A 24,475-nucleotide genomic window follows, 5' to 3' on the forward strand; every position below is an offset into this window, starting at 1 on the left:
CGTCAACCTCACCCATCAGAGTTAGGGGGCGGGGCTAACAATGAAACGGTTAAAACGCTGCTTTAGTCCAGAGTCGATTCCTTTAGATGGCATCTCTCAGTACCAAGTAAAGAGATCGTACATGCATACTTGCTAGTTCTTATTTGGCACGTTCGCTCACGAGTCCAGACTTCTGTAGATGAGAGGACACAGCAGACAGGGAGACGGCAGCATCATCTGCCCTTCACTGTGTACTTAAACAACTACCACAGACCTTCCACGGCACAAGAAAGACTGAGTGGACCGACAGTAACAAGTATTAATAACAAAGTTGGCCATCAGATTTCTTGCAGTGATGTAATAAATGATTTTCCCTCTAAAAAAGCTGGAAAACAAAAATGTTAAGAGGAGGATGGAGTATTGAGGAAAAACAAAAGTCAAATGTTTGGATTCCAATCATTCATTTTCAAATGTAGTTCTTCCTGTTTTTACCAAAGAGTTTACACAGTTTTACAGTTTTCAGAACAAATTATTCTACTTAATTATTCGACTGATTTACAAATCATGTTCCCTTATTGCACCTACCTCTATGAATTTACAGTACTGAAGCATTTCTCTGATATTTTTTGTGTTTTATTTAGTAGTTAGAACTTAAAACATATGAACTAGGTACTGTTTTATTTAAGGGATTTTTTCTTTGTTGTTGCACATTGCTCTTACAGTTTATTTAAAACCAGAAATAATAAAGCAGTTGACGTGTTTCAGGCTGTGACTTTTAGTATATGTTAGTACTTCATCACTTTGAATAAGTGTAAGTCAACACCAGGCCACGCTTTCAGTCTTTCCATTAAACAAATGAACAACAATCCATTATTTTCACCATTAAACAGTAAAATATGCTTCTTGACTCCTTGATGCAGGTGCCCACCTACGACCTGGTTTATTAATACTAAGCTAAAGAGGAAAGCAACTCACTGTAGTTCTCACAGCTCAGGACAAGCAGACACCTGATGTTGAGTGACTGAATGGAACTAAAACAAGAATTCATAATTATGTTTGTCTGCCATGAACACGTGATGATAAAACTCTGCATATGCAGTCAGGAGACTGATGACCTGTGAAATGAGCTGTTAGAAATGTGCAGATATGTGTAAACATTGATCAGCATTTAACATCCAGGATGGAGCAAAACTTCTGACCTGCATGTATGAGAACCTTTAATCACATCATCTTTGTAGTGACATAGCTGATGACTCTTTAAACGTTTCCATGTAATTTATCCACAGTGAAAAATATTCACTTTGCTGGATCTGAAAATCACGTGTTCATTTCATTAGACACTAGCAATACTATTAAACTGGACCTTATCATTCTCATATAGCACTAAATGTGAAACTGAGTCATATCATAACAATCTATATATGTAATATGTGTTTGCCTGAATCTTCCAGCACAAACAGAAAGAGGAGCTGTTGTCTGAGTATCAATGCAAATACACACCAGAAATCGTTCAGTAAAGACAAATTTAATAAATGAAAGCTGGTGAGAGGGCCTTTGATGTTTCTCTTTGGATCATCCTTCCATCCATTTCTTCAGCTTATCCAATTCAAGATTGGAGCCATCCCAGCTGTTATGGGGCCAGAGGCAGGAGTACAACCTGGACAGGTCAGTCTAACACAGAGAAACAGACAACTATTCACACTCACATTCAACCTAACTGCATCTCTCTGGACTGTGGGATGAAGCTGGAGTACCTGGAGGGAACCACAAAGGCGCCAGGACTGTCTTCTCTCAGGTGACGGCCGTTCACGCTGCTCTGAAGACCCTCAGTTGTCTTTGGATCATCCTGTTGTTTGTCTCCCAGTGTCGTTGCTGCTCCTCTCCTTTCAAAGACAAACACCAAATAACACCAAATGAGAGTGAATCACTTCAGAACAACAGGAACACTCCTGGTTATTGTGAGCAAACGTCATAACAAGATGAATATATTTACCATTTTACTGAGGGAACATCTTCTGTGTGGAGTTTCTTCTCATCTTGGCTCTTTTTCCTGACATTTAGAAACAAGAGGCAGAAAAGAAAGAATAAAAGTTAAAACCTCAACGATTTTTTAATGTTTGGGATATTTTAGAAACAACCGTAAACACTATTTACTACTTACCACTTTGTTCATTCTTGCTGACGTTCACTCTCCTCATCTTCTCTCTAAAGGACAAATGACAGTAAAGAGGGAATCGTTTTAGTAACTTTATCAACCAGGTGAGCAGAATTTTAGATATTTATCAATATTCTGATTAAAAGCAGAGTGAATACTTATCTTTTTACGAGAAAGGGTTCAATCCGTCCTGTCTTAGGTCTTAATGTCACCTTGTCTCCTCTCTGTTTTCTCTGAAAAACAAAAGACAAATGGGAAGAAAAAAATTAGTAAATGATTTCAGCAACTAGAGGAAGTGTTCACTGAGGAGGAGCTGTCATAATAATATAAAATCAATATGTACTTATCTTTTTTTTAATGAGAGTTTACAGAGCACGCTGGCTTCGCTCCTCTCTGAAAGTTACCTGGATAAAGGATAATAACAATTAATAGCATCATCAAAACAGACAAACCTGAAAGAATTGCTGATCAGAGTTGTGACAGAGTCGCAGGTTAGATGGATGTATACTTATCTTTCACAATGAGAGCGTTTGCATCTTCCTTTAGAGAGAAGATGAGGAGAGTGAACGTCAGCAAGACTGAACAAAGTGGTAAGTAGTAAATAGTGTTTACGGTTGTTTCTAAAATATCCCAAACATTAAAAAATCGTTGAGGTTTTAACTTTTATTCTTTCTTTTCTGCCTCTTGTTTCTAAATGTCAGGAAAAAGAGCCAAGATGAGAAGAAACTCCACACAGAAGATGTTCCCTCAGTAAAATGGTAAATATATTCATCTTGTTATGACGTTTGCTCACAATAACCAGGAGTGTTCCTGTTGTTCTGAAGTGATTCACTCTCATTTGGTGTTATTTGGTGAAAACAATAAAAAGACCTCTTCAGGTCTTTTTATTGTTTTCTCTCTGCAGAGGAAAGTGATGAGACTGATGAAGAAATACTAAATACAAAGACTGACAAAGGGAACTGAAAAAGTCAAACCAAAACCTATACTGGGGGAAAACTATAGGAAACAGAACTACTGAGGCAAGGAAACACGAGGGGACGGAGATTAACACTCTGACAAGGGACAAAGGGAGACTGACACAATATTTACACACAGGAGGCTGATTATGGGAACTAAGGACACATAGAAACACAGCTGAACCGAATAAGAAATGAACAACAAGTCGAAACAACAGTTCAACAAGTTTCTAAACAGAACAAATAACTTTCAGGATGTTTCAACAATGTGTAAAATGAGTTCTTATCTTTTTTTTGTGAGAGGGCCTTTGATGTTTCTCTTTGGATCATCCTTCCATCCATTTCTTCAGCTTATCCAATTCAAGATTGGAGCCATCCCAGCTGTTATGGGGCCAGAGGCAGGAGTACAACCTGGACAGGTCAGTCTAACACAGAAACAGACAACTATTCACACTCACATTCAACCTAACTGCATCTCTCTGGACTGTGGGATGAAGCTGGAGTACCTGGAGGGAACCACAAAGGTGCCAGGACTGTCTTCTCTCAGGTGACGGCCGTTCACGCTGCTCTGAAGACCCTCAGTTGTCTTTGGATCAAATAACACCAAATGAGAGTGAATCACTTCAGAAACACAGGAACACTCCTGGTTATTGTGAGCAAACGTCATAACAAGATGAATATATTTACCATTTTACTGAGGGAAAATCTTCTGTGTGGAGTTTCTTCGCAGCGTGACTCTTTTTCCTGACTTTTAGAAACAAGAGGCAGAAAAGAAAGAATAGAAGTTAAAACCTCGACGATTTTCAAATACTTTAGGACATTATTTTAGAAACAACCTTAAGCACTATTTACTACTTACCACTTTGTTCAGGCTTGCTGACGTTCGACATGCTTCACTGTATATTATAATCTCAAGCGCTTCCTTGCTGGAGTCGGGCTCCGGATGCTGATCTCTTCCTCCGGAGCCTTCCTCTTAGCACGCTTTGCCGACATATTTAGAAAACGGCAGAGCACCGAAGTGAGAACTCTGCCGTCCGCGCTGTAGTCTGTTATTCTCCAGCGGTTCGTCATCTCAGTGTCCTCTGTTCGGTAAACAGTGGAGATGACTCTGGTGACGAGGAGGCCGTCGACAGTCAAGGTGCCGACACAGTTCCTCCGATCTGCCTTCAGCACAGCAAGATCCGCTTTCTCTGGAAGAACTGGAGTCAGGAAGCGTGGATGAGAGCTGGAGCCCGCAGGCGGCAGCATCATGCCAGCTGGTGAGTCCGTAGGAGGAGAAGGAGTGGTGTTCTCTCTCTGGCTCTGCCTCACATGGACAAATGGTGTCGTCACCTGGTCCCGGTGGAACAATCCTTTAAAAGGTATGTAAGGAAAGTCCTTGGACCCCGTCACCAGGTTATGGTAAAGAGTGAGGACCAGGTGGGACATGGAGTCCAGTTGGCTGCTGCTCAGTTCACGGTTCCTCAAGTTAATGACGACCATCTGAGGAGCAGTGATTGGACTCACCAGCTCAGCTACGAGAAAGCAAAGCATGCGTGTACGTTAATCATGTGATCACACAAATTAAAGCCTGAATTTAAATTGTCCAGACATGGCTTTACATCATCATAAGCTCTTCCACACACAAACAGTAAGAAGCTCCCAGCAGAACTCATTGTTTATGAAAGCCTTCACCTTTTTTGGTAAAAGTTTTCATGCGGTGTAAGGCTGCATGGACTTTCACTGAGGTTTTAATACGCATTCACATTAAGGAGCAATATCTTCATATTAGTTGAGCACCGATATTTTGAGAATAAAGCAGCTACATTTAGGTGAGAAACCTTCCACCACCTCATTGCAGGCACACACTGTTTCAATCTCAAACTCATCCAGCGACTCTGTGAACTTTTAAAACTCCATTCTCCAGCTTTATAAAATTCACAATCTATGAAACTTTCAGGTATAACTCAGCGCCAGCAGCCCAAACATGTCGACTCAAACCCTCTACATGCAAAAACGGCCGCGCGCTGACGTCAACGTCCTCCAACGCTTTACGTCGTTTCCAGGGCGCGTGCATTCAATTGGTTTTTTTTTCCAGCAATTTAAAAAAAAACATGGCGCCATCTTTATAGTGTACTGGCACATGTTAAAATTGATGTTACTCAAGTATGAAACATCTCATCCTAAACGTTAACACTCATGAAGTCCTACTTCCAAACAATAAAAGACAAAAATCTAAGTTGTATTTGTTTGCTAGCACTCTGACATATTAGCCTGCTGCACTCACCATAGCATTGATCTATCACCTCGTCAATGAAAAGGGAGAGCAGGTGCATCTCGCGACTGAAGTTTGTAGAAGTCATTTTGCAAATCCTTCTTGAAGATTTTCAAACGTTGGCTGTAGTTTGAAAAATCCGAGTTTTCACAGCACTAGTGGGAAAAAGCTCCTGTTTGCGCTCAAACGTGAAACCCGAATTCCAATTTTGCCTCCTGCTTTTATACCTGCACTCAAACACGTCATCATCACCATGACTCCCAGTGGCACCGAAAATCAATTTTATTTATTTAAAATAAAGTTCGTCTAATTATCATAGCTTTTTCAAAAATATGTATATTTCTCATTTTGTTTTACTGTTTTATTCATCCTTTATAAAAAATATGTTGCCAAACTTTGTCGTTTTAATTCTTTAAAAAAATCATTAATTCACCAGTTTACAAAAATGAAGATCGATATCTGAAATTTAAATTAATAAATAAATAATTACAATTGATAATGGATTTTTAGCATTAAAGAATAGTTTTTCAATGCGCTTTAAATGTTATCAGAGCCGATGTTGTGCCAAAAAGTGATCGCAGTCCAAAAAGTGATTTACGGTATTGAAACGTTTGTTTGTGTCATGACATTTGTAAACAGTTGATGTTTAAGGTGCAGTTCACGTGGAAGCCAGAGGAGGGTGGTGTTGTGCGCATAATACAAAGTGATGACGAAACCTAAAAGACGGTGTCATGTCTGCTCCCTGAAGCAATCTCATAACAGTTTCAATCTATTTCAAGCCAGTTAGCACATTTCTGTTATGAAGTTTAATAATTTTTTGGCAGTAAACTTTTAAATCCTTTTATTATGAATATCACATTTTCAGATTTTCAAGAGAGACCAGACCAATAGGGCAGCAGAAATCACAAAAATAAATAAATAAATAAGAGTTTTATAAAGATTAAAACAGTAAAAAAAAAAAGAGAGAGACTGGAATGATTATGATGTATAACACAGAATATGTACAATAACAGAGTCATAAACACACCTAGAAAACACGTGATACTTTTTATTTCATCTATAACCTCTGTGCAAATTTTGTTGACTGCAAAGTGTTTATGAATATGTTTTTAAAAGCTGGTTATCTGACTGTCAGTTAATAGCAATTAAAAAGAAATTTTTATTATTCCTAAATGGAAAAAGTCCATTATGAATTTTTGTTATGAATTTCATTTATCAATCCACCTCCTCACTGCTCTTTCCCGGTGCAGCAGCCAGAGCTGGATCAAGCAGCCAGATGGCTTCTGGAGGAAGACTAACTGCAACAAAGGGTCTCTGGGAGGCTGCTCAGGCACAGCAGCTGAAAAATCAAAGATGAAATAAAAACTGGACCTGATCATGGTGCTGCATGAGACAAAAAGTCTAGATGATAAACCAGTGTATGAACTGGTAACACTGCTTATGATGATCATGTTTAGGTGGAAACTAGCGAGCTAACTTACTGCAAAACTCTAACTCAGTTAAATTGAATAAACTCTGTTTTCATGGATGCCTGGATGTTAAACTTAATTGTTAAACCCGGTAAAACAGCAACGCTGATCATTTTATTAAAGATGAAAGAAGTTAGACCGTTTTTAGCTCTCAGTGATCCCTCAGTGTTCGTTTGACTTTGGGACCTGAAATATGGCAGCTTTTCACTTACACATTTTAAACCACTCATTCATAGAAATAGTTTCCAGTCAAAGATCTGGACAGATCCACCAAGTTCACAGTAGTTTTACAATTTTCTGCAGCGCAGAAAAAAAACCCCCTGAAAACATCACACCTCTGAAGTAACACATTGTGATTCATGTACCGTGGGCCAGGGCTGTGGCATCTTATGTCTGGTTGTCAGTGTCCTTTGGAAAAGCAAGTGATTGTCCTAAAATCAGATGTCCCAGCAGATTGATCTAGTTTGCCAACAACATGAGAGGCTGCTCCTACCTGTCCTAGTGAGCTCGGCATAAATCAGTGACCTCTGACCCTGGAAAAGTGTTGTGATTAGTGGAGAGAGGACAGTGACAGACACTTCCTTTGGTAAATCCAATATGACTGAGATGTCGACCACAGTCAGCTGCAGAGCAAACTGCAGCGACTGCATCACCTGAAAAATAATGAAAAACCCTGAAAAAATATACATTTATGTTTTTGGAATTTATGTCATCTGTTCAAATACTAATATCATCTTGCCTTTTCATGATAATTGTTATGACTCATTGTCTTACTTTTGGTTGCATCCTGTCAGTCCCTGTGATGAACTGAGCGTGACCTCCTCCTTCCTTGGCCATCCCATTGATGAGAGCAGAGCTGGCCCCTTCCCCAATCCCAAAAGAGAAACACCTGCAATACAACAGCTGTTTTTAAGACACACAGGTTTGGTACGCAGCACATGTCATCATCTTTTTGTTGTTTTACCTGTGAGAACCTGAATTCTCAATCACTTCTTTGGTGTTCCCCACCTCTCCATCAGTAAAGACAAACAGCTAGAGAGGAGAGTTTTTTCATCTACACAAGCAAAAGCTCAACTCTTTGGCAGGTATACAAGTATGCTTTCAGTAATCTGTTTTAGCAAGTAAATCAAACATAACCTGGAGTTTTGCAGAAGCATCCAAAGGCAACATGGTGTTTTACAGTGATATCACTTTAAGTCACTGAGATCACATGAATACAACTCACGGGAAGATGTGTTCACAACGAGACCCCAAACTGTAAAATGTTTGAATAGCAGCCCATTGGTAAACTCTTCAACAGGAGCAGAGGACTGTCCTGAAGGGAAGAGGGAAAAGATGGTGAGGCCACTGTGTGAGAGGAACGATTTGAGGAAAGATTTGAGGAAATATTTTGTAACTCTAACACCACTTTATGAATACTCTGGCACTGCTGGTGCGAGTATTACTCATATTTTCAGATTGATTCACTACCAACACAAACTCTCCACATGAAGCCATTGAACACATCAGAGACATGAAAAGGACAGAAAAATGTCAAGTTTACAGTTTCCAATATATTCCAATACAATTAAATTCCAGGTTGAAGAACTGGGATCTTGAATTTTTATTTGCAAACTAATGACTTCACTTATTTTTCACTCACCCGGCTCAGCAGAGGCCTGTCCTGCCTCCACCACAGCAGTGGGCTGGTGGGCGTCTTTGTAATAAATCAGCAGTTCAACATCTCTGTCAAACTTGTGTCCTGCAGCCAGCTTGACCTGCACACCACAAACACATTCATATTTATTCCTCAGCAACAAGTAACAACCACACACAGCAGACACATCAGCACTCTACCTACCGTGGCCTGGGTTTGATCAGTGTTGAGGTACTGCAGAGGGTCCAGGGAGCAGTTGGACTCTACTTTATGGATTGGACGAGGAGAGGAGACAGAAGAAACATCACTGGACAACCAAAACTATTTTACAGCTATTTTAGTTTAAAACCATAAAAAGTGACAGAAAAGGAATATGTTTGTTTTTGTAAATATGCTCTTGACTTTTATGATCTATGGATGGTATAATGACAAATATCAGTATAATGAGGAAAACATCATTTTTGCCTCTCTCTTTTTTAAACAAACCTTTAAAGTGATATAAGATTTTATGTCAGCGCGAGTTAGTGAGTGTTAAGTAATTATAAACCTCTTTATGATCTAACTTTTTGGAAAAAATAAGGGAAACTCCACATAACATTTTCTTAATTAGTTAAAACCATTTACTGATATAAAGTCATGACGTTTGGCCAGCTTGAAGATGGAGAGAAAGACACTCTTTTTTTATTAATCCTTTATTTATCCAGGTAAAAAAAATCTCATTGAGATTAAAAATCTCATTTCCAAGAGAGACCTGGCATCATGGCAACAAAAGTCACATACCACATCATCTTCTCGTCCTCACAGGAGAAGTCAGATTCCAGTGAGGTTAAAAAGCTACAGAGAAACAGGTCAGTTCTTAAATCGACGTAATGATGAGTCAGAATGTCAGACATTTAAACTCTTCAGACTTTTAATCAGCTGTTGTGTGAGAGATAAACCCTCCAACCAGAGTTTACACATTGCTAAAACACATTGAATGTTAAGGTGTTGCCATGGTAAAATATCTATAGAGGTCAAAAGTTTGACATTTCAGCTTCACTTTTTATCCAGGCTGTGATTTGGTTTTATTTGAATACAAATTTTGGTAAATGGTTAATTAAGACTGATTATGATGAATTGAAAACTTGAAAAATGTAATTAAATAAAAACACTTATAGACATACATGGTTTGCTCTCCCCTTTAAAGTGCACTTTAGTCTTGTTCATTTTCAGCTGCAAACAAACAGAAATGTGAGTAATAAATATTTCATGATCTAATCTGTGCAGACAAAGAAGTTGCTGGTGTTGTGAGGCTGGTGACAGCCCAACATATGTTTGAGGCATTGGAGCAAACAATTTTAAAAAATGTGGATGCCTCTCTGCCCCAAACTATTGCAGCTCGTTGGAGGCTAATTCCTTCCCGAGCTCCAGCTCCTCCTGGAGCTCCAGCCCCTGCTCGAACTCCAGCTCCTCCTCCAGCTCCAGCTCCTCCTCAAACTCCAGCTCCAGAACAAAGGAAACCTCGAAGGGTTGTTAGACACCCTCCAGAGGTGGACTTTAAAGGGCTTATCATGGGGTACCTCCTGTCAATTGACGAAAAGTTAGGGGAGGAGCTTCAGCCAGTCTCTGATCCTTCAGAGACTCTCCGGCTGAGCCTCAGCTTGCTGAGTCAGGGCGACTGGTAAAATGATTTTCTACTGTTATCATTAATTATTTTCAATTTAATGTGAGGATGTGAGTTTTAAAACTATTTGATGTTCCTACAGGAAGAAAAAGAAAGAGGGGTTGCGATACATCCGCACCCTGGTGCGGCATCACCAAGAGGAGTTGGAGTTAAACCTCCGTAGAGTTTGCTTGGGGGTGACACAAGAGGTATACCAGCTGTTTTTCTCTACATCTGTCTTTATGCCACCCTCTTCTGTCCATGTTTGCAAGCGTGCCCTGTCTCATGCATCTTTGTAACAAGTTTGATTTCTAACTGCTGAAATTTCCTCTGATTCTTTAGATTAAAAACAATCGCTCTTGTGTCCTGTGCGGCACTGGACACCGTAATATATTTTTGTGTACACCTCAGAGAGAGGATGGACAAAGAAGCTGAATGGACCTGTGAGAGTTTACTCCAGGTGTTTGCAAGGGCAAATGCCAATATGCTCATTCAGCAGCATGCCAAGGAAGCTCTGACCGCTCTGGTTCACGGTTGCAGCCCGAGTCGCTTTCTAAACAGCCTGGTGACTATGGGTTTGAAGTAAGTTCACACCTGTGAAGAGTATCTGTGACCCCAGCATCACAATCAGATCAGGTGAAAATCAAACACACTGAGTGGATTTGTCTGTGTTTCCTTCCTCAGACATAAGAGCGTTCTCGTGAGAGCTGGTGCCGCACTGGGGCTCCTTATAATCAATAAATTCATGGAAGCAGAGAAAGTTCTGTCTGCAGGACGGATTTTCACCAAATGCTTCCTGTTGGCTGTCAGTGAACTGTGTCAGGATGCTTCCTCTGAAGTCAGGTCAGTGTGAACTTTTAACAATTATAGGCTGATATTTCTATTTTGACTTTCTTTTGATAAATTCTCTGCATTTACTTAGAAACTAAAGTGCTGATTAAAAATGCTTCTCTCTGCAGAGCTCATGGAAAGGCCATCCTAAAAGACCTGGTCAAACAGAGGAAATTCAGAAAGATGTGGGAAGAAAGCGTCTCGGATAAATCCCGCTGGGAGGTGGAAAGAAGACTCAGAGACGTATTTCAGAAATAACAGACACAGGTAAGCCACACAGCATACATGAGCAGCCTTCAAATTAATAAACCACTTTGAAGGCTGCTCATTTCTGTGTGGTATTTTCAGAAATTTCCCACATCACGTCTGCTTCAGGTAAGTATATATGTCATTTAAATATTTAATATAACATTCACAGTAATTAAATATTTAAAATGCACAAAAAACACTCACTTATCCACCAACCGGTCGAGGCAGATGGCCGCCCTCCCTGAGCCTGGTTCTGCCAGAGGTTTCTTCCTGTTAAAAGGGAGTTTTTCCTCTCCACGGTCGCTCATAGGGATCAATTGGGTACAATAACTTTGTTGCTTTTTGGTCCGTCACATTGACCAAAAAGCAACATGTTCTTAATAGAGTGTGTAAAATAAGGAGGGGATGTTTTTCTCATTATCATTTAATATTTTAATATGGCATTATTAGTTCATTAGAAGTATATAATCAGCTTTGCATTAAACATAAATTGAAGTTTTTGACTTTACATTATCCTTTGCATTACAGTGATTGTTATAACTTTAGTTTGATCTTTTTCCTTACAGGTACCAGAATAATAACATGATTTTCCATTGCAGATTTAACCATGATCATTCTATACACATTGCAGTTTGTTGCTTATTCTAGAGTTGTGCTCAAGTTGATTAAAGGTTAAAAGCTGATCTATGGAGGGCAAAGGCTTTGAGCTTGGAAGGCCGCACGCGCTTACACAGCACTTATAAGATGTTATTCTTGGTGATTTTGTGCTTAGTCATGTTCTAATATGTTTTAAGTAGAAGTAGCTGATCCAGCAATATTCATTTAATATTATATGCTTGACTTAGAGCAATACACACTGATGGTCTTAACAAATGAAAGAGTCCTTGTAGCTGCCATGTTGTGTCTTAGCAGGGTACAGACGGTTCCAGGAGACGGGGGGCAGTCAGCGTCTGCCCTCGGGAAGGAGACAATGTTATTCTTTGTGTTAAATAAAATTGTCAACATTGATTGTTTTACACCTGTCACTACGCATGAAGGGGCGTTCTAATACCCTGATTTTACAAAACTATGGTGATGTGTTTTTTGAAGAGAGATCTGAGGCTGTCTGCATACAGTGTCCATCTCCCACGTGTGTGATCATTAAATCATCGTTTGACTCAACCCGACCGGACCAGTGTTGTTATTGTGGGTTTTTCCTATGGTGTCCATCCCCAATATTTTGAACTCGTAACATTTTGGGGGCTCGTCCTGTGGTATTGGGGTGGAAGTGTGAAGTGTGGACGGTCTGAGGTGGTCGAGCGGACAGGCACGGACCAGGGATCTGATGTGAGTGAGCTCCGCGGGTGCTTCTAAAGGTAAGGCACTGCCTGTTGAGTTGATTCCCAAATTGTGCCAAATTGGGCTGCATTAAATTAAAAGTTTACTCACTGACGTTGCTGGTGGGTGTCTGTTTTGATTTTGATGAGAATCACCGTGTGTTATGCAGTTAAAGTTGCTTAAGAATATTTAATGAACTTGAAATTAGGTCAGAAACTGTTCTGGAGGAAACAGTGTTGTTTTAGAAATTGGGTCAGAAACTGTTCTGGAGGTAACAGATACTGCTCAGGTAGTTTGGTAGGGAAATTAGGACAGAAACTGTTCTGGAGGAAACAGAGACTGGTTAATAGTTTTACAAATTAGGTCAGAAACTGTTCTGGAGGTAACAGATACTGTTTAATTGGCATGTTAAAATTTGTCAAAATCGGTTAGGTGAAAATTATTATAGGACGGCACTGGAAGATGCTAGGAAGCACATAGCCCGGAGGTTACGCTCCCTCCTAGTCGTGGACGCGCGGCTTTGACCTGTCGGCGAACAGGGATAGTTCAGTTTGGCTTAACTGTGGGGTACAGGGCATCCCGGAATCAAGCTAGGAGTTACCGAGTCTCCTCACCGTTTTAAACGGTGTCATGTGCTTGTTTGGACAAAGTTAAATTGAGTTAGGGATTTTAGAAATCAGGCCATAGGCTGTTCTGGAGGAAACAGATACTGGTTAATTGATTACAAAAAAGTTAACTTTCTTCGGTTGGACCCGTTATGGTTAAATTTGTCGAAATTGTTTAGGTTCTTTAGAAATCAGGCCATAGGCTGTTCTGGAGGAAACAGATACTGGTTAATTGATTACTCGTTATATTAAATTTGTCGAAATTTGTTAGGTGCTGAATCTGTCAGGCCTGTCAGTGATTGTAAATACAAGACGTCTTTTGTAATATAAAATAATAGAATTTTGTCTGAGCTTTGTGTAACCCTTTGTGTTGACGAGAGCGCAGCTGCAGCGCTGCGAGCTATTTTTAGACGGTGTGTGAATATGTAAATGAGCTGGTGGCTGGGAGGAGAACGGAGATTTTCACTTCCTGCCCAGAGTGTGTGTGAGCCTTATAAGCAGAAGGCTTTTTATTGCTGAAATTCTGTAAATAAATTGCTGGTTTTGATGTTATAACAATATAAATAGCTTCTGATTTAAAAAGAGTGGTTTCAATAATTTTAGACACACCTTGCTAATGTGCTTATAATGAGTTGGCACTCGGCCTTTGAAGGTCAGAAGCTTCATTCGGCGTGACTGTCCGGATTGATAAAGTGTAGTAAATGCCTTGAGTGCAGAGGGCTAATGCAAACAAGCTTACACACACATAGGTTAGGATTAGAATAGGTCCCTAGAAGGCTTTTGAATGTTTTAAACCAAGTGTAAATCACTAGAAGGTTATTAGTTATTCACAGTTGATTTATGTAATATAAAAAGCATTTAAGACTGAGTAACTTCAGTCTTTGAGGAGGATAAGAGAGCGTTCCTAGACCAGAATAAGCTGCTGTAAGTTAATTGAAAACAATTTAATTAAATCTTAAATATTTTATACTGATAACACAACTGATTTTAAGCCATACCTTTAAATAACCAAAGTTTATGAAGTTTTCTGAGCTGCCATGACACAGAGAAAGTGGAGTGTTTCACCCTGAAAGGATGAAATGATGCTCTGCCTTTGTAGTCAAGTTCAAACATAGGCCGTAAATAAATATGAGCCACTAATAAGCGTGACATAATTAATAATATCAAAATAAAGCACATCGGGTGAGTGACCCAGATAACAAAATTTATGAGCACGCAATAAAGTGGACCTGTTAGAACCCTTTTGACATTTGTCCCTTCAATAATAAATGATTATATTGTGTCCTATGCACTAAACAGTCCCATTTAATACTGTTAAATCGTTGTTTAAATAGAATACAAGCAAACATGCCTGTGCTGTATTTTGCAACCTGTAATATACAAATAGCAGAGGAAGAGGGTCGGCTGGAGGTGACCTGTAAATGTCACATAGTGACTGAAGAAGGTGTTTCACCTTATGAGATGACGGTGTGGTCTGAGATTGAGCTGTATGAGTTAAATGCCTATATACAACGTTGCCTATTTCTATTTCGAGGCTTAAAGGAGATAACTGAGAATGAAAATGATCCAAATTGGGAGCCCACAGAGGCCGCCCACTTTGCTCAGGCCATGATAGAGTCTGTAGTAGACGGTTTTGATTTTGATATGCTTGCTTGGGAAATAATGTAATTATTTGTGGAGATGTCTCCAAGTGATTGGTAGATTTAAAGGAGACAAATGTGTGCTCGAAAGTGTGTGGTTGAAATTGTGTGTTTGGGTGTGTGTTTGGAAGACTTTGAAACATAGGTTTGATTTGAAGAAAGCTAATCACAGTATTATGGTTTGACATTGAAGCAGAGCGAGCTATACAGCTAAATATTGAGGAGATTGGATTTAATTGATCCATTGCTCCTTCGCTCTGTAAATAATAGGGTGTATTTGTCAGTTTGTAAGCAAACATGATATTGCTTTGGAGCAATTTTCTGTGAAAAAATTTTAAGGCTGTGTGAATGCATTCGAGCTGTGTTATTGTTTTGTGCCCCAAAGTTAACATGCAGTGTGTATGAGTTTATAACATTTATGTTACAGAGTAAAAAGTAGTCATTAAAAGTGAATATTGAAAGAGGCTTGGTTAAGTCTTGACACACTGCGTTGGCTGTGTGTCTTACCAAGCAGATCACAAGGAGATAGTGACCCTTGGAGGAGTGAAAGTAATTGTGAAACTTGACAGGCAGACGCTGCGGGCTGACCCGAGAGGAGGAGCCGGATAACGTCACAAAAAGGGAGGTAAGCCTGTGTTCTAGGATAATGGCTGACGGCCCAAGCATGACACCTACTGGGCACAGAGGCTATAAGCCTCTGAAGGAGCAGCTGGAACAGCTAAAAAGAGCCGTTCGTTTAGCTTCTCCTGGATCATCAAAGTTAGCTGAGAAGGAATGCAAAGCAATGGAAGCTGAGCTAAGCAAGCTTATTGCTTCCCAACAGAGAGGGCTAGGTGACAAAATAGCCCTAAGTCTTGTGCTCAAAATAGAAGGAGAGAGATGTGAGCAGCAACTGGAGCAACTGCAAATCGAGACAGAGAAACGTTCAATTAACTGGAGAATTAACCAACAAATCAAGGAACTACAGCAAACTCATGCAAAGTGTTGCAAGTGGATGTTCTTGTGGAACGGAGCATCTTCCTGGATGGAGGAGGATGACACAGCTGAAACAGAAGATATGGAAAGCATAGTGGAGGCTTTGAAACAACTGAAAAAGCAAAATAAGAAGCTGGAAGATCAAATGATGAACTGGATTCCAAAACCAGGAGATGCTAACAAGTATCACACAGCAGAGATTCTTCCTTGGGCCACATTAACATCTAATGCCGTAGGACGACAACATGTCATGCCTGTAATGACCATTAGAGGAGGACAAGTTCATGGCCCAGATGGACAGACGGCAGTGGTTGTAGGAGGAGTAGCTGATGTTGAATACACCAGGCCACCACTGGTGGTTCATAATGAAGGGCCTATGACAGTTAAATGTCAGTCCCTAAGTGGGGGAGGGAAAGTGATAACATCAGCCGCAGATGAAGGCTTGACTTCGCCTTCCTGTTCACATGAGAGAGGAGACAGGCCAGAAGCCGAACCAACAAGAGAGAGCCTGCCTGACCAGATTGGAGAAGCGGATCGGACCCCAAAAAACGAAGAAATGATTTCACCGGTGGAAAGGATGGCACAACCGGCTTTCATTGAGCTGCCAACACCAGCAAGAGACGAGCAGGCACAGACCAGCAGGTCAAAACACTCCAAAGCAACGGCCAAGTCAGACACATGGGCAGGAGAAGTATTTGGACGAATGCTTGAAGACCCGCAAGGGCTATTGGAAGTATTAAATACGCTGAAGACCGTAAAGGACAAAATGACCAAAAGCATGGCAGAAGAGGAGAGCGACAATAATTCATCTACCTCAGAGGAGGAGGAAGATGATGACGAAGACAAAGACAGAGGAGGAGTCGCGTCAGAGCCAAGTACTGTCAGGAATCTTAGGTCAACAAAATTGAAAAAAGAACAGAGACAGAGGAGGCCTATTTTTAAGAGTTCAAAAGGCAAGGGAAAATTGGGACAGTGTAAAACTGTGACCAAAACAGAAAAAGCTGCGGGCCCTCATTATAATTTGCCTTTAGTGGCTGGTGCAAAAAACGAACCAGTGTACCGCGCGTACAAAGTAAGAGATTTGGAGGCATTGGTTAAACAGCTTCCACCTATAACTGGAGGAGGAGCAAGGTGGTTGCGTGAATTAGGCAGGCTAACAGAAGGAGAGGAGCTTGCTATTGGTGATTTTCGCGCCATTTCTGCGCGGTGTATGCTCGGTGGTGGGCTAGCAGATGTAGAGGCCATAGCTCGCACAACTCGCTATGCAAATGATTTGCCTTATCATGAAGTGCAATGTGCTTTGTCTGACGCAGTCCGTGAAAAGTACCCAACCCCTAACACAGGTGCTATACCTAAAATAATTTGGGACCCCCAAAACACACCTAGAGAGTTTTTAGAAAAAGCCAGAGATCAGTGGTTGTTAGAAACAGGTACCCATCCGGGTAGAGAAGGTGAACACCGAGCGTGGTTTCGTTCAGCGGTGCTGTCAGGGCTGCCAAATCAGGTCATAGAAGATCTACAGAAAAACCCAGATTTTGCCGTAGCAGATTCGGTGCAGTGGGAAAGACACGTCTCACATCGTTTGCAGCTGGAGCAGGACAGGGCGAACAAGCAGAAAAAAGAATTGGAGGAGGCACAAGCGTCTCTGCTCAAACTACAGTTGGCGGAGGCCAGAAACAAAGCCTGCGAAAAGAAAAAAGAGGAGAAAGAAAAAACAGAAAAAATGATGATAGTTGCGACCCAGCCTGGTCCTGGGCCTGAATGGCCAGATAGTGGCCCGAGTCCCTGCACTAATGACGGATGGCCCGCCAATGCACCAAGGCAGAACCAACCCACAGGGAATTGGGGAACCGGTGGATCGTACAGAGTGCGTGGTGGTTCAGCGGGGGGAGTACAAAGAGCTCGTGACACGGGGAATCTCAGCAGTGTGCCTTGGAATGTCTGTTGGAGATGTGGAGCAGAGGGTCATTGGAGCAAATATTGCCCAGGACGTCGTCAGAACTATCAAAGAAGAGGCTACCAATCCCAGGCACGTGGAGCTCCGAGAGCAAGAGATGGCTCTAGGGGAGCATATCAGGCCCCAAACCCGAGTGCAGCACCAGCCGCGCAGTATCCAGTGGCTGACTGGAGGGAGGACCAGTACTGAAGGGACCCGGAGGGACCAAACAGCATGGGTGTGGCAGATCCCATGCTGTCAATGACTGTAGAAGGGACAGAATTGCCCTTCTTAGTGGACACTGGAGCAACCTATTCAACCTTGAGAGCAGCACCAGACAGTGCAAAGTTGTCCTGCCACACAGTGAACGTGGTGGGTTTTTCCGGGATCCCGATCACTCTGCCAGTGACTGACCCAGCTTTGACAAAGCTGGGCAAGCAGACTTTGAAACACAACTACGTGGTGTCATCGCAAGCGCCAGTAAATCTTATGGGCAGGGACCTGCTCGTGAAGTTGGGCGCCACAATCACATGTTCAGCAGATGGATTATCTGTGACTCTGCCAGGGGGCCAGCATTTTCCGTGCCTGGGAACAAATTCAAAGACTCAATATCTGCTTCAAGACTGTGAAAGAGCAAAAGCCGACATCTACTGGGGGAGACTAGTGAAAGAGGATGTTCTGAGGCAATTTCAGCTGTGGAGACCCTGGATAATGAGCTTGGCAGTTTACTTCCCTCCGCGCGAACCTTACCACGTGGCTTTGTTTTATGATAAAGATAGTGACGACACCTATCGTGAATTATTTCAGTCTGATCTTGAGGGTCAGACGTGGAATGTGCAAACACATGACATCTACATCGGACCAGAAGGTGTAGCCGCGGCTGTGAAATTAACTGATGAACAACTGCTTTGGTACAATGTGGGAGAAAATTCAGCACCTCACATTACATTGGCGGTCCACCAAGGTCATGGTGCAGGTGATCTGGGTCCAATGGTCAGGCGAGCACTGGACGACACAGGGTGGCAAAGAACCCAAATTCCTAATTTATCTTATGCTCCAAATAGTAAAACCTATCGCATAACTTGTGCCTGTGAGGATACAGTGATCTTGGAACATAAAGAAATTTCAAAAACACATGGTGAGGAGTGTGTAGACCATCCTCACGCAGTTGCTGGACTGTCAGATCTGCCTGACAGTCTATGGTCAAAAGGGCCCACGGATGTTGGCCTAGCTAAGTGTCCTCCTGTTTTGTTCCAGCTGAAATCACACATACCAATCAATAGACCACAGTATAAACACAAACCTGAAGCAGAGGAAGGAATTACAGAAACAATAGAAGGCCTGATAAGGGCCGGGGTGTTAGAGCCCTCTCACTCACTGTGGAACACACCAATTCTACCAGTGGAGAAACATGGAACAGGAAAATATCGCATGGCACATGATTTGAGAGCCATTAATGAAATATTGCTCTCTACTACTGCACCAGTACCAAATCCGTACACAGCTTTATCAGCTATCACATGTGACCAAAAGTGGTTCACGTGCATTGACCTGGCAAATGCATTCTTTTGTCTTCCTCTGCATGAGTCACTCAGAGACATTTTTTCATTCACATATAGAGGCCAACAACTCAGATACACACGGTTGCCACAAGGCTTTGCACTTTCTCCAGGCATTTTTAATCAGGTGCTCAAAGAAGCCCTGTCGTCATGTAATTTGCCTGATGATTGTACATTAATACAATATGTTGATGATCTTCTCATTGCAGCCCCGTCAGCAGCGGATTGTACAGCGGCGTCGCTCGTTGTGTTGAATAGGTTGGCAGAATGCGGCTTTAAAGTAAGTAAAGACAAGCTGCAGTTAGTTCGCCCTGAAGTGACCTTTTTGGGCCGGGTAATCGCACACAAATCAGTGGGTTTGATGAACACACACAGAGACCAAATTCTGACACACCCAAAACCGCGAACTGTGAGAGAAATGCTTTCTTTTCTTGGTTTAACAGGCTACAGCAGGCAGTTCATTCCGGATTATGCAGGCAAAACTGCCCCTTTAAGGGGCCTAATGAAGCAAGTTGGCGTTCGAAACCTTAAGGCTGAGCTGCCTTGGACTCCTGAAGCCGAAGCCGCATTTATTAGGGTAAAACAGGATTTGTCAAGGGCCGCAGATTTAGCCACACCCAATTATGATGAGCCATTCTATTTGGATGTTTCTGAAACAAACTCAGTTGTAAACGGAGTGTTGTTTCAGAAAAAAGGGGGGGGTAGAGATGTGCTCATGTATGTAAGTGTAAAACTACATCCAACAGAAGCAAAGCATCCTACATGCACACAACATGCAGCAGGGGTCGCTAAAATTATTCAAAAAACAGCACATGTAGTGAGAGAACACCCACTGAAAATACTTACTACACATAGCATAGTGGCATACGTGAATTCACAAGCATTTTGTATGTCACCACGGGCACAACAGAGACTGAGCAAAGTCTTAGAGGCCCCAAATTTGACATTCACACATGAAGGAATTAACATGGCAGATTTAATGGGTGTAGGGGAACCACATGACTGCGCCAGAAGAGCACAGATTGAGGAAAAGATTAGAGAGGACCTGAAGGCCGAACCCATACCGGGAGCTGAGGACTGGTTCACCGATGGATGTTGCCACCGAGACGAAGGAGGACTGAAAGCAGGCTATGCGGTGGTTTGCAGAGTAGAAGGAGATTATCAGGTCAGAGAGTCAGGAAGGATTGAGGGAAAGCAGTCGGCCCAGAGAGCTGAAGTGATAGCCTTAGCTCGAGCTTTGAGACTAGCCAAGAACAGGAGAGTGAACATCTACACCGATTCGGCATATGCGTTTGGAGCAGCGCATGTGGAGCTGCCTCAGTGGAAAAGAGCAGGATTCAGAACAGCAACCAATGCACCTATTTCCCACAAACATGAAATGGAGGAACTGGAAAAGGCCTTGGCTGACCCAGAGGAGGTGAGCATTATAAAATGCAAAGCGCACTCCCAAGGAACCAGCATGGTGGAAAAAGGAAACCAGAGAGCAGACGAAGCCGCAAAGGAGGCCGCAGGCTACAAAGGACGGAGACAAATGATACAGGTAACATCAGAAGAGGAGATATCTGTTGACCTGATTGAGGAAGTCACACAGGCCCAGGAGGAGGCATCCCCAGAGGAAAAGGGGGTGTGGAAAAGCAAAGGAGCCTGGCAGGATGGACATTTGTGGAGGGGGCCAGACGGGCGCCCCGTGCTGACAGCCAAAATGGCAGAACAGAAGGTGGATGAAGCCCACGGACTCGCCCACGTGGGGATAGCCCAGATGGAGAGAAACTTGTGTCATTGGTGGCATCCTGAGCTGCGAGGAATGATAAGAGAAAAGGCCAGGATGTGCTTAATCTGTGGGGCACACAATCCTAAGCCAGCAGTAAAACCGGAAGTGGGTAAGTTTCGGCCCCCTGAGAGGCCGGGAGAAGAGATTGTTATTGATTTCACTGATATGATTGATTCTGGACCTGGCGGTGTAAGATATTTGTTAGTGTGTGTTGATGCTTTGACTGGCTGGCCAGAGGCCTGGGCTACAAAAAAGGAGGATGCTAAGACTGTCATTAAGTGTTTAATCAATCAGTACATTCCCCGTCATGGGTTCCCCAAAAGAATTAGATCAGATAATGGAACCCATTTTAAAAATCAAGATTTGGAAAAAGTAGAAAGAATGTTGGGCGTCCAGCATAAATTTGGAACAGTCTATCATCCTCAGTCTCAGGGGAAAGTAGAAAGAATGAACCTAAATTTGAAAAACAAATTGGCGAAAATTTGCGCGCAAACAGGGCTAAATTGGGTCGCAGCCCTGCCGGTTGCGTTGATGACCATAAGATGTTCTGTTAATCAATCCACAGGTTTTACACCATACGAGCTGCAAACTGGGAGACAGTTTCCGGCACCTTGGACGGTGGGCTCGGTTGAACGGGACAAAAAGGGGAACCGGTCCCACGCAGACTACTGGAACGAGTTAAAGGCGCTTGTGTCCAGTTTCACAAAACAGGCGGCTTGTAAAGGGCCCACAGGAGAAGGAGAGGTCCCGGACGCGAAGGCAGTGTGGCTGAGAGTCATCAAACGCAAATGGAAGGAACCCCGCTGGACTGGTCCATATGAGGTATCGGCTCGGACGGCGACAGCGGTCCAACTGAAGGGGAAAGGCGACACCTGGTATCACTGGACGCAGTGCGCAGCTGCGCACGAGGGCTTGGTGGGGAAGGATCAATCTCCACCCAACACAGGTGAAATTGAGAGGCAGAATAAACCCTCACACCTGTGCAACGGGCCGACCGGTGGTCTACCCGGAAGGTCGAAGAAAGAAGAGCAGCCTAGGAGGAGATCGCTGCGCCAACGAAAAAGGAGCGGTACCACACCGAACACCTAGAACAAGAGAGAGGCTCTGATAAAGGGCTTTGAACTTTTTACTACACCATAACATTCACATACAACCATGCCATCACAACAATCAGACACTGGTGACGAAAGAAGAGTTTCAAAAGCCATCACAATGTTCAAAATTATTATGAGTTTGATGTCAATTATGTTGCTAATCATGGCTATTTGTTTTTTGATTTGTTTGTTGCAGACCAGCCCGGGAAACCAGTCTGAGCACGGAGGCCATGCCAGTCCGGCGTTGTTTGATACACCAACTACACCACGCGTGATCCATAGTGATTTAAAGTTGCGGGCAAGAGTGAAGCGCGAGGTCTCTGGTAAAAAGGATGAGTGTCTCAGCACATATGGTGGTTTAGAATTAGATTATGTTATTGGCTCCACAACTTGTTTTATGTTTGATCTGTGTGATGTTGTTAATTGCAGGGACGCCGGCAGTGCTTGGAGGGGATATAATGTGTGGGTCTGTTGGGATTATTCAGTGAGTACGCACTGCGAGAGGGGAAATCGTCCTTATGACAGCTGGTGCCGTAATTGGGACCAGGTAAGGGGTTACACTGGGCAAAATTGGGAACCGTTAGAACTAGGATCAGAAAACGAGCTTAAACTACAGAGGGATTTTAGCCCCTCTGGAAACGCGTTAACCTTATCATTGGGGAATTGGCATCGCAAACAATCTATGTATTTGGTTCTGGGGGTGGAAACATCGGGGGTTGATCCAAAAGGGTTAATTAAAGTTAATTTCCTAGAAAAAACTAATCGCGTACCGTCAGGTAGAGAGGACATGATAACTCGCGTGATTTCCGGCCCCACCAGCTCTGTTGCATCTTTTACAGGGCAGGAGGGGAGCGGGTCGTCGGAAGCTACACCAGAGGAGCACGAACCAAGGGAGAGGCGAGTAGTGTCGGTGGACTACACCACCATGAAACCTCAGGATTTGATTGAACGCGCTACCGGGTTCAGTGACAGTAACATCTGGCTGGACTAGATAGCCCAAAATGCTAGAGAACAAAAAGTGGCTAATTGTGTAGCTTGCGCTTCTGCAAGGCCGCGTTTATTTATAGAGCCTGCACCTCTGCATCCAGAGGATCAGTGGGGCTATGATTGTATGCTGCGGATGACTAGAGGAGCTGTGAATACGGGGAACTGCACTGTGTTGTCCAGTCTATTTCCTCCTATTGCCAAGCTCACGCAAGTAGGGCCGTTTACGCCCCGGAAAGATAATTATACGTGCTTTAAGTTTACCACAGATAAAGTTAAATATCGGTTGGGGGAAATTGACCCCAGTTGGTGTTCGGTCACCCAGACGGGGAGGACCACCAACAATGTGAGTGATGCAGCCACCCTAATTGGGACTTGGGCTAGGAGCGGGCTGTATTACTATTGCGGGCACAGGACTCTACTGGTCAGTGTTCCTCTTGGGAGCGTGGGGACGTGCGCGATGGTGAGACTAGGAGCGCCACTTATGCTAATCGGAGATAAGGTAAAATCAATTCCCCCACACAATACGCGCACATTGGCAGTCAGGCGCAAAAGACACATTTTGAGGAAGAGAGGAATTCATGACATAAATGTTTATGACCCTAGAATGAATTCCCCCACCTGGATCGACTCCATTGGAGTGCCCAGGGGGGTTCCAAATGAGTTTAAACTAGTTGATCAAATAGCAGCCGGGTTTGAAAATATTCCAATAATTTCTGCTTTCTTTCCAGTGACCCCAAACAAGAACGTAGATAGGATCAATTATGTTCACTATAATGTACTGAGACTCTCTAACCTCACCAGAGACGGCATGGAGGGGTTGGCGGAGCAGGTGGGTCCGACCTCGTTAATGGGAGTGCAGAATAGAATGGCCCTTGATATGTTGTTAGCGGAAAAAGGGGGCGTCTGTTCTATGTTTGGCGATCAGTGTTGCACCTTTATTCCAAATAATACTGCTCCAGATGGTTCGGTAACCAAGGCTCTGGAGGGCCTAAGGGGCCTGTCTGAAACTATGCATGATCACTCCGGTGTTGATAGTCCGTTGGAAGGCTGGCTGACCTCAGTGTTCGGACGGTGGAAGGGGGTTATCGCTTCGGTCATGTTTTCTTTATCTGTTGTGGTGGGTATTATGGTTATTTGTTGTTGTCTCATCCCTTGTGCCAGAAGAATGTTCAAAAGTATGTCTGTGAGGGCAGTGGACCCTGGAGTCATTACTCCAATGTCCATGATGCCAATGATGCATGTGGAACTGAATGTGTAGGCCAAGGTGGGAAACAACTGTTTGTGACCTCTGGATTCTCCAGAGGTCAACAGAGGGAATTGTAAAATAAGGAGGGGATGTTTTTCTCATTATCATTTAATATTTTAATATGGCATTATTAGTTCATTAGAAGTATATAATCAGCTTTGCATTAAACATAAA

At 42.7% G+C, this 24,475-nt stretch overlaps 3 protein-coding genes and 2 long non-coding RNA genes across 7 annotated transcripts; 3 read left to right on the plus strand and 2 right to left on the minus strand.

Moving 5' to 3' along the window:
• Positions 1 to 1,488: 1,488 nt before the first annotated feature.
• Positions 1,489 to 3,677, minus strand: LOC146693574 (uncharacterized). The gene is made up of 4 exons (XR_014923801.1): positions 3,597 to 3,677; positions 2,141 to 3,515; positions 1,973 to 2,029; positions 1,489 to 1,862 (listed from the first exon to the last, which is right to left on the minus strand). It is a non-coding gene; the product is annotated as an uncharacterized LOC146693574 (long non-coding RNA).
• Positions 2,835 to 7,669, plus strand: LOC146693575 (uncharacterized). Of its 2 annotated transcripts, none has more exons than XR_014923810.1 (4): positions 2,835 to 2,892; positions 3,392 to 3,509; positions 4,188 to 4,349; positions 7,608 to 7,669. It is a non-coding gene; the product is annotated as an uncharacterized LOC146693575 (long non-coding RNA). The 2 variants fall into 2 exon arrangements; XR_014923811.1 differs by lacking the exon at positions 7,608 to 7,669 and adding an exon at positions 6,595 to 6,795.
• Positions 3,784 to 8,080, minus strand: LOC146693576 (uncharacterized). Of its 2 annotated transcripts, XM_085478614.1 has the most exons (5): positions 8,039 to 8,080; positions 7,588 to 7,702; positions 7,307 to 7,466; positions 3,950 to 4,604; positions 3,784 to 3,838 (listed from the first exon to the last, which is right to left on the minus strand). In XM_085478614.1, the coding sequence occupies exons 2-4, from the start codon at positions 7,648 to 7,650 to the stop codon at positions 3,994 to 3,996; spliced, it is 834 nt and encodes a 277-aa protein (XP_085334740.1). In that variant the 5' UTR covers positions 7,651 to 7,702; positions 8,039 to 8,080; the 3' UTR covers positions 3,784 to 3,838; positions 3,950 to 3,993. The 2 variants fall into 2 exon arrangements, with proteins under 2 accessions (XP_085334740.1, XP_085334741.1); XM_085478615.1 differs by lacking the exons at positions 7,307 to 7,466; positions 7,588 to 7,702; positions 8,039 to 8,080 and adding an exon at positions 5,357 to 5,602.
• A 2,448-nt stretch (positions 8,081 to 10,528) lies between these two features.
• LOC146693577 (TOG array regulator of axonemal microtubules protein 2-like) lies at positions 10,529 to 11,527 on the plus strand. Its single transcript, XM_085478644.1, has 4 exons — positions 10,529 to 10,673; positions 10,776 to 10,934; positions 11,051 to 11,189; positions 11,271 to 11,527. Exons 1-3 carry the CDS (start codon positions 10,576 to 10,578, stop codon positions 11,178 to 11,180), a joined length of 387 nt encoding a protein of 128 aa, XP_085334770.1. The 5' UTR covers positions 10,529 to 10,575; the 3' UTR covers positions 11,181 to 11,189; positions 11,271 to 11,527.
• Positions 11,528 to 20,889: 9,362 nt separating this feature from the next.
• On the plus strand, positions 20,890 to 22,063 carry LOC146693578 (uncharacterized). Its single transcript, XM_085478663.1, has 2 exons — positions 20,890 to 21,083; positions 21,540 to 22,063. Exons 1-2 carry the CDS (start codon positions 20,906 to 20,908, stop codon positions 22,061 to 22,063), a joined length of 702 nt encoding a protein of 233 aa, XP_085334789.1. The 5' UTR covers positions 20,890 to 20,905.
• The last annotated feature ends 2,412 nt before the right edge of the window (positions 22,064 to 24,475 follow it).

Source organism: Copadichromis virginalis, linkage group LG14 (assembly GCF_057382275.1).
Source record: "Copadichromis virginalis isolate Kocher_CV1m ecotype Utaka linkage group LG14, C_Virginalis_male_GT1.1, whole genome shotgun sequence".
Classification (NCBI taxonomy): domain Eukaryota; kingdom Metazoa; phylum Chordata; class Actinopteri; order Cichliformes; family Cichlidae; genus Copadichromis; species Copadichromis virginalis.

Excerpts from the sequence above, each read along its gene's own strand:
- LOC146693577 (XM_085478644.1), top strand. The coding sequence starts at position 10,576 with ATGCTCATTCAGCAGCATGCCAAGGAAGCTCTGACCGCTCTGGTTCAC. Across the intron at positions 10,674-10,775 it reads CTGGTGACTATGGGTTTGAA|ACATAAGAGCGTTCTCGTGA; the intron begins GTAAGTTCACAC and ends TTCCTTCCTCAG. Across the intron at positions 10,935-11,050 it reads GATGCTTCCTCTGAAGTCAG|AGCTCATGGAAAGGCCATCC; the intron begins GTCAGTGTGAAC and ends TTCTCTCTGCAG.
- LOC146693578 (XM_085478663.1), top strand. The coding sequence starts at position 20,906 with ATGGCAGAACAGAAGGTGGATGAAGCCCACGGACTCGCCCACGTGGGG. Across the intron at positions 21,084-21,539 it reads AGCAGTAAAACCGGAAGTGG|GTTTTACACCATACGAGCTG; the intron begins GTAAGTTTCGGC and ends ATCAATCCACAG.
- LOC146693576 (XM_085478614.1), bottom strand. The coding sequence starts at position 7,650 with ATGGCCAAGGAAGGAGGAGGTCACGCTCAGTTCATCACAGGGACTGAC. Across the intron at positions 7,467-7,587 it reads CTGACAGGATGCAACCAAAA|GTGATGCAGTCGCTGCAGTT; the intron begins GTAAGACAATGA and ends ATTATTTTTCAG. Across the intron at positions 4,605-7,306 it reads TGCCGAGCTCACTAGGACAG|CTGAGCTGGTGAGTCCAATC; the intron begins GTAGGAGCAGCC and ends GCTTTCTCGTAG.